Source organism: Ctenocephalides felis, unplaced genomic scaffold (assembly GCF_003426905.1).
Source record: "Ctenocephalides felis isolate EL2017-DRISC unplaced genomic scaffold, ASM342690v1 CF-g0.4_SCAFFOLD_03571, whole genome shotgun sequence".
NCBI classification, from domain to species: domain Eukaryota; kingdom Metazoa; phylum Arthropoda; class Insecta; order Siphonaptera; family Pulicidae; genus Ctenocephalides; species Ctenocephalides felis.
In genome coordinates this window covers 23,417,648-23,430,783 of record NW_020539725.1, presented here as the reverse complement: position 1 = coordinate 23,430,783, position 13,136 = coordinate 23,417,648, and the positions used below count along the sequence as shown (strand labels likewise).

Below are 13,136 nucleotides of genomic sequence, written 5' to 3'. Positions count from 1 at the left end.
ATGAAAGAAAGAACATTTAAAAAAAATTAATTTATTAGATGTATAGTTGTATAAACATAAAAAGTACTACAATTTTCAGTACAACTCTTAAGACTATACTAATAACTGTCTTATTTCTACCATATTTTTAAAAAAGGTGTTAAGTGAATTTTTAAAATCATACATTCTATATTAATTAGCACAAATAATATTAAAAAATATATCTATATAATAAAATCTATCAATATTATTTTTTCTGAACTTTTCTTCTTGTATTTCTGGTTGGAACTTTATTGGCAGAATCATTATCTATTATATCTTTTTGTGCAACTTTTGTAAGATTTCTTTTTGGTTTTGATTCTGCTTCATGTTGATTTTCTTCAGATTTATTGCTTGAAGACTTCAAACGAGCGGACCGTTTTTGAGGAATAGGCTTAATTTCATGTTCATCTTCCTCCTCCTCCTCTTTCTTTTGGTTGCCTCTCCTGGTTCTTTTTCTAGGCAAAACTTCATTTTGATTATGTTCCTGGCGATCGGATTGATTGTCGATTGCTTTTGTATTTTCACTTTGTACTTGTTTCACTTTCTTTGTTGAACTTTTAGAATTCTCTTTTGTTTGTTTTTCGATTTCATGTTTTTCATTTTCTTCATCAATTGCTTTGTTTTGTTTTCCTCTTCTAGATCCTTTCACAACTGGGATTTTCTTATTCGCCTGGTCTGATACTTTGATATTACTCTCATTTTCTACAACTTCTTTTGATACATTTTCAGCCATCTTTTGATCTGTTTCATTCATTTTATGATCTTCCTTTCCTGTTTTATCGGTTTCAGTTATATTTTGATGCTTTCGTTTTCTCAGATTTCTTTTACTTGTTTCTTTAATGATTTCATTTTTCTCTAGAAGTTCTTGCCCCTCATCTTCTTCCTTGTATATTGTATTTATTTTCGTCTGTTTCTTGGCTGGTGTCACAATTGCTTGTTCTCGAGGCATTTCATCTGTTTCTTCATTAATTATAGTTTTACTTCTTGTTTGTTTGGTAAGTGTTTTCTTCGTTTGGGCCTCATCAAAATTTTGTTCTTTTACTTTCCCTCTTCTGGATCTCTTTGTTGAAGTATCTCCATTTTCTGTAGTTTTGGCTTCTTGCAGGTTATCATTTGAGTCTGCTTTTCCTTTTCTTGATCTTGTGGCTGTTTTCTCTGCCAATGTTTCAGTTTGAGACATATTATCTACATCCTGAGAGTGGACTACCACTGGGGTGTTTTCTAAATTTGTGATACCACGTTTTGTCTTTCGTGTAGGTGCATTTCTTTCGCTTGTATTTATATCTTTGTGCTCTACATTGGTAGCATCTTTATTAACATCAGTGGTTTTGGATTTTTCTTTATTTAATTCTTGTTTTAAGTTTGCATCAATTACTTTTTGTTCCTTGCCTTTGATTATTAAAGTGTCACATTGCCTTGTAGATTTCTTTGTTCTTCTTGTACTTCTTTTGGGAATTTCATCTGCTTCTTGAGTAAATGAATTATCATTTTCTTTTCCATTTTTAATATCCATTGCACTTGAAGATGTAGCATCATCTTCTGTGGATTCTTTTACTTGGTTTTTAACTTTGATATTATTTGCTACCATTTTCTTAGCATTCCTTGTATTTCTTTTTGGAATTACTTCAACTTCAAGTGATTCCACCTTATTTAGTACCTCATCTTTGAAATTCTTCATGCTGTTTTTTCCAATATCAGGTGTACAAACCTTATCATTATCATTTACTTGCATAGTATTTTTTCCTTTTCCAAGTTTTTTAACATCTTTTACAAAGTTTTCGTTTGTTTCCATATTCAAACTTTCTGATTGCATATCTCCAGAATTGTTAATTTCGCTCTTTCCTTTATTGTTATGAGTTCTTTCCTCTCTTTCAGTAGCAATATTTTGTTTTTCTCCTTTTTCAATTTTTGCATCTTCATTCTGTTGGTTGCTATCTGAATTTATTACAGCATCATTTTGCTTCCTTTTCCTATTTCTTTTTACTGGTGTTTTATTCTCCTTTTTATTGGTCTTTGTTGTCTTTCTCCTTAATACCCTAGTAACACCTGCTGATACTTCTTGTTCGATTTCATTGTTAATTGTACTACTTTGTGCCTCAAAAGTGTCAAATGCTTTGTTATCAGTCTCTTCTTTATTAGATTGTTTCTTCTCACTTGATCTTTTTATTGGTTGTTCTGTTTCTTCAATATTATTTTCATGTTTCATATTACTATTATCATTTCCTCTTTGATTACCTTTATTTCGTAGTCCTCTTCTTACACTCTTGTCTGAAGTATACGTTGCATGACTTTTATCTTCACCATTTATGGTTTCGTTTCTATTTTCATTATTTATACTTAAAATGTCTTCTTCTTGTTCCATAGTCTCTAAGTGTTGAACGTTTACTAAACTATCACAAGCAACTAAATAATTCTCGACATTTTTCAATGGAGTTAGTAAAACAGCACACTTATCAATAATATGATCATTTTGACAATCAATAGTTGTTAATTTAGACTTCTTTAATTTTTCATTTCCAGCCTTAGAAGATTTGCCAAAATTTTTACGTCTTAGTTTTTTTGCAGATAATTTTGCAAAAACTGGGTCTATAATTCTTTTAAATGGTTTTGATGAATCAATCAATGGTTCTGTTATCGCTGGATGAGAAACTTCATTTATTATTTGTGTATTATCATATGATATTGCAGAATCATTTGAATTTCGCATGTAAATATCCGTCTCAGAATATAGCCTGCGGCCTCTGACCATTGGTTTCATTTTTCCCAATGAGCATCTGCGCTTACCCCAGGTCATTGTAGCATTTTTAGGTTTGATACATTTTTGAGATTTGTTACAGACTTCAACATATGGAGTTGAAGAATGTTTTCCAAAACTTGATTCTGCAACATCTATTTGGGAAACATTTCCTAAAGACATTTCTTTTAGTGTGATTTGACTTGAATTTGAGGGACTTAACAAGTACTTTACACCTGAGATATTTGTTAAATTATTTTTGGGAGATACATGCTTTCGTTCATCAGACATTCTTCTTAAGCCAACTACAGTGGTCAGATCATTTTTAGGGGATTGAACATTTCCTTGTTGTCTAAACAAATGTTTTATACCAGATACATTTGTTAAGTCATTCTTGGGGGATTTGGATAAATGGTGAATATTATCCACATTTCTACTGCTCACATCTTGGAATGTCACTTTAGAACAGCTTCTCTTCTTTGAAATATCTGATTTTTCCAAATTCGTTATGTCATCTTTAAATATATTGTCTTCAGATTTCTGTAGATCATTCAGTGATACATTACTGTTTATTATTATTGACAATGGATGCACAGTTTTCTCAGTATTCAATGTGCGTCGAGAAATGGATTTCTTTGCAGTAGAATGCAGTTTTTTAGCAACATCAGGAATAATTTTAATGGATGTTTTAGGAGTAATAGATTCATCATCATTTTCATCGTTTGGTTTACTAGCTTGACTGTCTGCAGTTTCTAAACAATTGATATTTGATTCTTCAACATTATTTCGTTTTAATTTCATGGTTGAAACAGGTGTGGATTCATAATTAACCCCTGAGAGTAATGAATTAGAGTTATTTGCTTCTGGTGTAACTTCTTTTTCTATAAATGATATATTTTCTATATCATTTATGATGGAATTTTGCATAGACTTGGATTGTGAAACCACAGACTTAGGTAAAATACAAATTTTATTAACAATAGGAGTAGAGCACATATTTGTACCAATTTGTATATTACCTCTTGCAGGCAATGTAAGGTTGTGTGATAGTTTGTTATTTCTTCCAACCCTTCTTATTGGAATTTCACTTTTCCTTAAATTATTTGAAATTGGTTTTTTCTCAACGGATATCAAATTAACAGACATGTTAAAAGATTTTGTCTTGCTTGCATTTTCTGGCACAAAGTTTTCATCAACAACTGAATGAGTACTATAAGACAGGCAACTTGGTTGATCTTGTGTTAAATTATTTGTACTCTCCAGAAGCATAGATTTTTTGTCAACAGAAGCATTTGAGATTCTAGAGGACCTTCTAGAATTTACATTTGATTTGTTTGAACTTTCTAATGCATCTTTCATCTGTATACCAGATTTGTTTATTAATACATTCTGCATATCATTCAAAACATCTGATGTTCTTGATTCTCTCAATAACTTTATAGAATCTTCTACAAGTCCAGCCTCCAATGACTTACGCTTTGAAAAACGATTTTTTGAATTGTTAATTTTCAATAATTGGAAACTTGTATTTGCACTCATTTCACAAAATTCAGCATTATTCACAATGTTTTCTATGTGAGACCTATCAGAAATTATTCTGTTACTTGAAATATTTATTTTAGTTTCTTGGTCCAATCTTAAAGATGGTTCAATCTCTTCAGCTTGCAAACTTTCATAATTTGCTGGATTACTATTATTGAGACTTGTATGCTGACATAATTCTGAAGTTAAAAAGTTTCGCTTAGAATATCAGGTAAAGTTGTGTTTGTGTTTTCCAGTTGATTTTCAATATCGCTTAAAGTAGTCATGCTCTCAGATTTTCTTTCATTAGTATTCATTTTGAGTCCATTATTCAGACTTTGATTCAACAATTTCGATTTTCTTGAATTTAATTTGAAAGGAAGAGATGCATTTAATTTTTGTTTTTGATATTGTGGGTTTTTCGAGGGCAAAAACTGTAAAGATTTTCTTCTGGTTTTGTGATTCATAGATACATTTTGGTTAATAGGATTTAATAATATATGTTTAACAGCACTCGCAGCACGACTTCCACTCCTTAATGACTTCCTTGATGTAGTCTCTGCATCATCTTCTGGATAAGAAACATTATATTTGGAAAGTGTTTCATCTGTATAATCAATTATTTGTTCCGCAGTATCAAGCATTGATTTATCAGACAGTATCGATTCATTTACAACTACTATTTCATCACCTTGAACATTTGTTGCATTTTGGTCAAGATTTATAGAATTGTTCACTGATTTTGTTTGTAATGGAGATGATTCCATTAATGTTTGATTAAGGTCCTTTAATAGATGTTCACTAGTATTCAATTTGCCATCTAATTGGTTTACATAAGAATTAACATTAGAAACTCTTAAAGAATTTCTCTTAATTGAGTTTGTATTATCTTCTATTAATTTTTCATTCATATTTGTCATATGACTCAAGGAATCACTCGAAGAAAAGGTATTATTAGACATACTCAGATGAGATTTTTGTATTTTATTCAATAAACCATCATGCAATTGATCTGATGTTTTTAGGCTTGGGCAAGGTAGAGATGTATTTATTAGTACATCACTATTGCAAAGTGATTTTCCTGATGTCAAGGCACTTAATGATTTCCTTGTATTAAAAATTCTTGCAGAATTTCTCTTCTGAGTTTTAAAAGAATTGTTGGAATACTTTTCTAATCTGGAATTGTTATGCAAGCCTGAATCTTTCAGATTATTTTCATCACGATGTTCCGAATCAAAAATGGGTGCATCATCTAAATGAATTTCATGAGTACTTAATTCGATATCTGATTGGCTTAATTCAATATCACTTGGCTCTTGAACAGAGTCTATAATATAATTGCTCAATCTTTTCTGCTTTACTGAACTTGCTATGTTTAAATTTTCATTAATTTGGTTTATATGGTCATTGTTAATGCCTAATTCTTGAACACCATGCACACTTTTTAAAGAAAATCTTTTCACAGGAGATTTTACATTGTCTTGTACCTTCATACTTTTGCATAATGTCTCTTCCTTGGTCTTAGGATATAAATAGTCTGATTGATTATGATGATCAAATTCTACAGTTAAATCATCACTAGCATTTATTTCTTCGGTTGTTTTGATTGTCACAGAATTTCTCAAAGACTTTCTATTCAATACAGATGATCTTTTGCTATTTGATTTACTTTCGTTGATATTAAATTCATTATCCGTGTGGCTAATATTAACATTATCTTCTGGAAGAAGATTAGTTATTGATGAATTGTTTAGAGATTTTGTGTTCACTGAAGATGCTCTTTTAGTTTTTGTTTTCATTACAATTTCAGATTTATTTAAATCATTATGGACTTCCACATTATTTTCTTGTAAAGATGAAATCCGGAGTGACATTTCTGCAACTTTTGAAGGTATTTTTGAATTTTCAGATCCTTCAAAAATCAAATCATTTTCGGCAGCACTAATTTGTATACTTGCGTTTTGTGCTTTACTAACATTGGCATTTGTTTCTTCAGTAGATTGAATTGAAATGTTTAATTGACTAGTGCTGTTATATATTTCCTGGCTAGAATTCAAAAAAACAGTGTCATTTAAAGATGAATCCTCTAAGATTAAGCTTTCCGATTGTGGCCCACTCATATTTAAATCAACAAGTATTTCAGATTCATTGGTGTTCACTTTTTTAATAGAATTTCTCAGAGAAGTTCTTTTCATTGATAATCTTATCTTATTTTTTCCTACCGCCTCTTCTAAGACATCTGATTGTGTACTCACTTCTTCAGCAATTTTTTTCAAACTTCGATTGAACAAACCTGATTTTCTAGGCGTCTGAAAATAAAATGGAAAAACTAATTTAGATTTGAAGTAATTAAAGTTGACTATTAATTTTTAGAAAAAAAAAACTCATTTTTTTTCAACCAAATAACTTTTACTACTTACCTTCCCATTTTTATTTTGTGAATTAACAAATCTCTTTTTACAGAAATTGGAATTTATATTCTCTAAAGATTCATTAAATTGTGGGTCTACAGTAGAATTTTCAGTCACTGAATTATCCAAGTAAAAAATGGATTTACTTCCAGTGTTCACATTATCCTCATCGCTGACAAAAGAACTTTCAGTTTTGCTATTTTCCAAAGAATATGTTGGTGATTGTGATATTTCTTTTTGTACATTTTTTTTTGCATTTGTAGCATTGTTTCTGTCTTTTATTAAATCCTTTGCAGGTGATGCTCTAATTGACCTTCTTATAGATTTTCTTGACAATGAATTATTTTGAATGGTTGGTTCAACAGCAATGGGTGCACTTTTCAATTTGATTATCTTAGAACTTGTGTCTGGAAGATGATCATTAATTTCCCCTTCTGAATCCAGCAATGTACTTTGTTCAATTAGAGATGGTTTCAAAATTGAATCTTCTGTGTTATCAATAGCAAAAGATCCATCTTTTTTAGTAGAATGCATGCTTTTTTCATCTATTTCACTAAAATTATTAATGGCACTTTTAATATCTATAGCTGAACTTTGAGAATCCTGAGAATCCAAAGACCTATTTAGCATTTTATTAGTTCTCTTGATTTTTGTTGCAACATCAGTACAATATGATTTTCTTTTATCAAAATATTTCAAAGATTGTTTAAATGCTGGTTCAATCAAACCACTCTGTATTGAAGATTTTCTCATGCAATCTTTGTTCTTTGAAGCCACTATATTTTGTTCTGAAAGAGTTAGAGAAATGTATCAATGTATTATTAATGCATTTGATTAAAAGTCTTTTATTTGCTATGTACATTTTATTTATTTATTTAAACGATGAAAATTGCATATTTGTTTGCATTCCACTGCACTTCAGTTATTTTCAAAATATTAAAATATGTTAGAACCACGAATACAAGCATATATTCTTATTCACATGAAAATGAAAATGAAATATTCCGTTAATCAAATTTCAATAACATGTATAAACTGACTTTCAAACATAAATTTTGTATATAAATCTGTGACAAAATCTTATTTCTGCAGAAAAGGCAAAGCTCATGTAACTTCCACACAACATGTATAACTTTAAATTGGTAATGATCAAGTTTATAATAGCTTCTATTATATTACTCATTTTATTAGGGTTTTCTCCAATTCTTGAACCCTGTTAGAGTCAAACCGTGCTAAGTAGTATTGTAAAGTTATAAGAGAGATATTCTCAAAACCTATTATTATATAACATAAATCTGTGAATCATACAGAATGAATCTGGGTTATAGAAGTACCATGATATAGGGGTTATCCTTCAATATAAATAAACATTCATACCTCTGCTTTCAATGTTGTCATTTTCTGTCTTGGAAGTGTTACATCTCATTGAAGACCTTCTCAATGTTTTCTTGTTGTTTTCTAAGAGGCTTGATTTAACTTCACAATTGTGTGTGCCTTCTTTTGAAATAAAAATGTATTAGAAAGAAAATACCATAAAAATAATGTATGATACTTAATTGTTAAATTATCTTACCTTCAGTTCCAATTGCATTCTCTTTTATTTCATTAATTGAATTATTTTTCTTGTCTGTTTTTTCACTGCCAGTACCGAAGTTGCTAGCAACTGGTCCGAAACTAAAACTGTTTGGGACTTTCTAAAAATGGATTTAAAAAACTCATTAAAAATATGTATTAATTATGTACATAGAGGCTATACTCTAGCTGGCAAATTTAATGTTTCAATTAACATATTTATTTAATTATCTGGAGAGTATATATATCTGGATAGTATTAACATATAATTTAATGTTTTTATAAAATGATTTCTATTTATTAGAAAGTTCTCGCAACTCGAACGACAATAGGTAAGTGAAGCTTGAATATAATAATAAATGCAAATATGTATAAAGTATAACAGTAAATAGTCCAGCTTGAAATATTGAACTTACTAGAGCATACTGATGTTGTGGATATGACTTAGCTGGTTTGATGTGGTTTTGCTCCCCAGTTTTCAAAACCATAAGTGCTGCTTTCTTCTTGGCATCTATAACATGTCATATTGGAATGAAATAATGAAACATTATTGTAACCTATTTTATACATTGACCACAAACCTATTACTGGGCTATTAAGTTTTCTCTTCTTATTATTTAAATTAATAACTTCTTCTTCACTAAATTTGCGTTTTACTGCTGTTTTAGCAACAATCTTGTTTTGCGAAATAGATTTTCTAGTAGCTTTCTTCATTGGTTTATTCCGCTTTATGTTAGTGTTAACAATTTTAATGCTATCTTTGATGGTTTGGACTACAGCAGCTAAAGAGTGTCTTTGACTCATTCTCATTTTGTTTCCATCCCTAGTTTTAGGAGCACTGTGAGATAATTTTTCCAAAATCTTTGATCTACTAGATCTGGCACCTGTTCAGAAACAATAATATACTATTAATTCATACTTATAAAGTAGTACTTCACAAATAATAATTATACCTGTTGATTTTCTAGGAGTCTTTTTGATTAAATTTAATGTATTGGAATTTTTTTGCACCAAATTTTTAGAAACAACATTTTGACCACCTATTACTGAACTGAAACCAAAAGTTCAAGATATATATTTATAGATGTACATATTTATATATACACACACACACACACACACACACACACACATACATACATACATATATATATATATATATATATATACATATATGTATATATATATATATATATATGTGTGTGTGATACACAACATGATACTCAAGTTCGCCATTTTTTAATATATTCACATTTTAAAGCTTACCTATTGTAACTGCCTGCAGCTTCCATTAAAAATACATCTTCAACCGGAGCACTCTGTAAAGGCTTCACTATAGCAATTTGCTTTTCAGGACTCTCTAAAAATATTCAAGTACATATTAAAATTTTTCATAAAATACATCGATTATCAATCAGAGAGATGCACTTGCTTAGAAGGGGGCATGAGACTGTGAGATAAATTATAACATCAGTGCATTTATGAAATTAGATGATTGTCAGAAAAAAATGTTGATGTATGGTGCACGAAAAAGTTGGAAACAACTGATTTATAATAATTGATATGAATAATATAAAATATACTAATAGTATACCTGCTGATATAGGTAAGTAAGCACTGAGTGGTAAACTTTTCCTTTCCCTTCCATCTATTTTTTGGTTTGTCTTATTCCGTCCACGATTTGAAAATGTTGTTATACGTCTGTATTTATTTTTAAAATTTGAAGCATTGAAACTCCACAAGAACTTTCTATTGCTTACTGATAGCACATCATTATCTTTTAATTCAATATCTGATAAAACTAATTTATCATTGACCAATATATTTGTTGACTGTGAACAATTATTCAAAATGACCTAAAATATAAAAATGTATTATAATATTATATACAAAGATAGATGTGGAATTTGTAATTTTGAGGCCCTTTATCTGTAGCTAAATTCTCTATAGAAATGAAATTGTGTTCATCGATTAAGTATAATGTAAAAAGTACAAAGTCATGAGCTGAATTAAACTACGGGGAGTGGTCAATGTGGTCAAAACAATAGTATAAACATGAATTAAACTTCAATCTACCTTTGATCCATTCCTTTTAATTGTACAGTGCTTACGCTCAACATCAGCTTTGTGTATTCGCACTGTGCATCTCAAATCAGACCCTATAGTGACATCATCACTGATTATTTCTAGTTTTTTATCCGGAACTCCTTTCTTCAGGTGTACAAGGTTTGCTCCACTTAAAGCCATACTATAAAACACAATATATTTACAGATGTAATATAATAAATACTTTCTCAGTTTATAGAGATGCTATAGGTCTATTCAAACACAAATTTTTCCTTTATCAAAAAGAACAATTGAAAGTAATATAAAAGCCAAAAAATTTTATCACTCAAAAACTTCTAACGCTTGGTTAGAAGTCTCAATTTTACACTTACTTAAGCTAAGCGAAAAAACTTCGCTGCCACAACTTCTGTAAAAGAACACTTATATTTTATACACAAATTAAATTAAAACATTTTAAACTTATTTTTCAATAACAATTACTACAAGTTACATCTCAATATTATTATATTGTTTACGCCTTATTATGTTGTCTAGAATCTAGGCATCTCAAGCGTCACTTAACTAACCGCCCAAAAAATACGGTACAAACGGATTATTTTCAAAACCATAGATAAGATTTATATCGTTGTCCATGACATTCCATTCATAGATAAAAGAAGAGAATCTAAATTAAAATGATTATCACGACACTATCGGCAAGCATTAAAACTAATACCGCCGTTAGTTATTTACTACCAACGTGCAAGAGAGGAAACATAATATCGTAATGTCAAACGTCAAACAAAATTGTACTGTCAATTATGTTTAATGCAGAAGTGTTTGAAATAATTCATATAACTTATTAAAATGGGGCTTTTTGGTAAATCACCGGAAAGAAATCCTAAAGAAATGGTAATTATTTACTATTTTCCATGTTGTTAATTAATTTTATATCTTTTTTTGAAATGTAATATTGCTTATAATACATACAAGGTAAATGAATGGACTCACAAATTGAGGAAGGAAAGCTATCAATTGGATCGACAAATACGAGGTAATGTAATTATTTTCTATCATTAATTAATTGTTAAATGTGCTTAATGTGGGGAAACATAGATTATGCTTAATGCAATATGACAATTGAGATATATTTAATTTTCAGTAAATTGTTATGAAATTGAATATGAATATGAGTTAAGAAAATCACAATATATTTTCCATTTCATATTTTAGCAATACAGCGTGAAGAAGAAAAAGTTAAGAGATCATTAAAAGATGCCGCAGCTAAAAATGATAAACAAGTTTGCACAATTTTGGCCAAAGAGGTGATTAGATCTCGAAAAGCTATAAATAAAATACATACTAGTAAAGCACATCTGAATTCAGTACAACTCCAAATGAAGAACCAATTAGGTTAGATTTTAAAATATAAATATATAAGTAATTAATTATTACATAAGTATTTTTTTCATTAATTTATTTTAGCTACTTTACGTGTTGCTGGCTCATTATCAAAATCTACTGAGGTATGTATTTTGTCATAGTATAGTATTATTTTAGCAATTAATTCAATAGCTTAGAGGATTTCTAAGTAATCTGTTACCACAATAATATTAGGTAATGCAAGCAATGCAAGCATTAGTAAAATTACCTGAAGTTGCCGCAACGATGAGGGATTTATCCAAAGAAATGATGAAAGCTGGTATTATTGAAGAAATGATGGAAGAGACAATGGATAGCTTGGAAGATCAAGATGAACTTGAAGATGAAGCGCAGTCTGAGATTGATAAGGTTAATGTTTATTTAATTATTATTATGGTGACTTTTTTCTATCCCTGCCAAAACTAATATGTAAATAGTATTTTTTCCTGAAATATTTATATTTCTTTAAATGTACAACACTAGAAGTTTGAAGTACATGATTTTATTAAAGTTTAATAAATGCAAAACTAGGTCAAATTAACATTAAATGAAAACATGATTCAAAAATTTAAAAAAATGTGAGGGTTGGTCAATTCTTTCCACTTATTGTTGGGGCTAAATAGAGGTTAGCCATTTGTCGGTTTTACTCAATATTAATAATTATCATTTGAGCCATTTCGAAGTATGGCACATAACACCATGACTCCAGAATTTTGTATGTATATGAAAGATACATATCAAATTGTTATGACAAGGTTTTTATTAGATGCAAACAAAAATGGAAATTTGTTTCCACTTAATTTAATCTATCAATAAATCATATTAGCTATCCTATCTTACAAGTTTGATCTAATTTAACATTATGAGCAAATCAAATTTTTGTGTAAGGTCCTGTGGGAATTAACTGCTGGCAAATTGGGAGAGGCCCCAGCTCCGCCCATTGCAGAAGCAGGACCTTCAGAATCCAAAGAAGCTGATAATGTACCAGAAGAAGATTTAGAAGAAATGCAGAGTCGCCTGCAAGCCTTACGATCATAGTTTCATCATATAAATGAAACAGTTTTTAATTTTTATGAAAACAAATGCTTGATATGTTAATTTTAATGCTGCTACAAGTATTTTTCTAAGCATATATTTATAAATTATATGTTGTAAATATTTAATTAAACACAGTTTAATATCTATATTTATTTTCTATCTATCTATATACTGTACACACCAGATTAAAGGTATTGCACTGTGGCCCAATAAAAGATACTAACGCTTATAGCTTTTAATTATGAGTGTAACATGTATTTATGGTCAATGTACTTGTTTATAAAGCCAATAAAAACATATATTTATCTTTTTTATAGTATTATTACTTACTTTACTTTGCTATTATTCTCTCACACATTTTTTGTAATAAA

General features: G+C 29.4%; 3 protein-coding genes across 4 annotated transcripts; 1 reads left to right on the top strand and 2 right to left on the bottom strand.

Moving 5' to 3' along the window:
- Positions 1-226: 226 nt before the first annotated feature.
- LOC113385818 lies at positions 227-4,294 on the bottom strand. Its single transcript, XM_026623648.1, has one exon. The coding sequence runs from the start codon at positions 4,292-4,294 to the stop codon at positions 227-229; it is 4,068 nt and encodes a 1,355-aa protein (XP_026479433.1).
- Positions 4,295-4,463: 169 nt separating this feature from the next.
- On the bottom strand, positions 4,464-10,882 carry LOC113384470 (reticulocyte-binding protein 2-like). Of its 2 annotated transcripts, none has more exons than XM_026622186.1 (11): positions 10,698-10,882; positions 10,336-10,507; positions 9,854-10,115; positions 9,526-9,619; positions 9,213-9,310; positions 8,841-9,143; positions 8,676-8,770; positions 8,261-8,381; positions 8,065-8,184; positions 6,697-7,475; positions 4,464-6,585 (listed from the first exon to the last, which is right to left on the bottom strand). In XM_026622186.1, exons 2-11 carry the CDS (start codon positions 10,504-10,506, stop codon positions 4,483-4,485), a joined length of 4,146 nt encoding a protein of 1,381 aa, XP_026477971.1. In that variant the 5' UTR covers position 10,507; positions 10,698-10,882; the 3' UTR covers positions 4,464-4,482. The 2 variants fall into 2 exon arrangements, with proteins under 2 accessions (XP_026477971.1, XP_026477973.1); XM_026622188.1 differs by having other exon boundaries at positions 8,065-8,181.
- Positions 10,883-11,072: 190 nt separating this feature from the next.
- Positions 11,073-13,002, top strand: LOC113385029 (charged multivesicular body protein 3). Its single transcript, XM_026622831.1, has 6 exons — positions 11,073-11,217; positions 11,299-11,359; positions 11,539-11,718; positions 11,791-11,831; positions 11,923-12,096; positions 12,616-13,002. The coding sequence occupies exons 1-6, from the start codon at positions 11,173-11,175 to the stop codon at positions 12,763-12,765; spliced, it is 651 nt and encodes a 216-aa protein (XP_026478616.1). The 5' UTR covers positions 11,073-11,172; the 3' UTR covers positions 12,766-13,002.
- Positions 13,003-13,136: the final 134 nt, after the last annotated feature.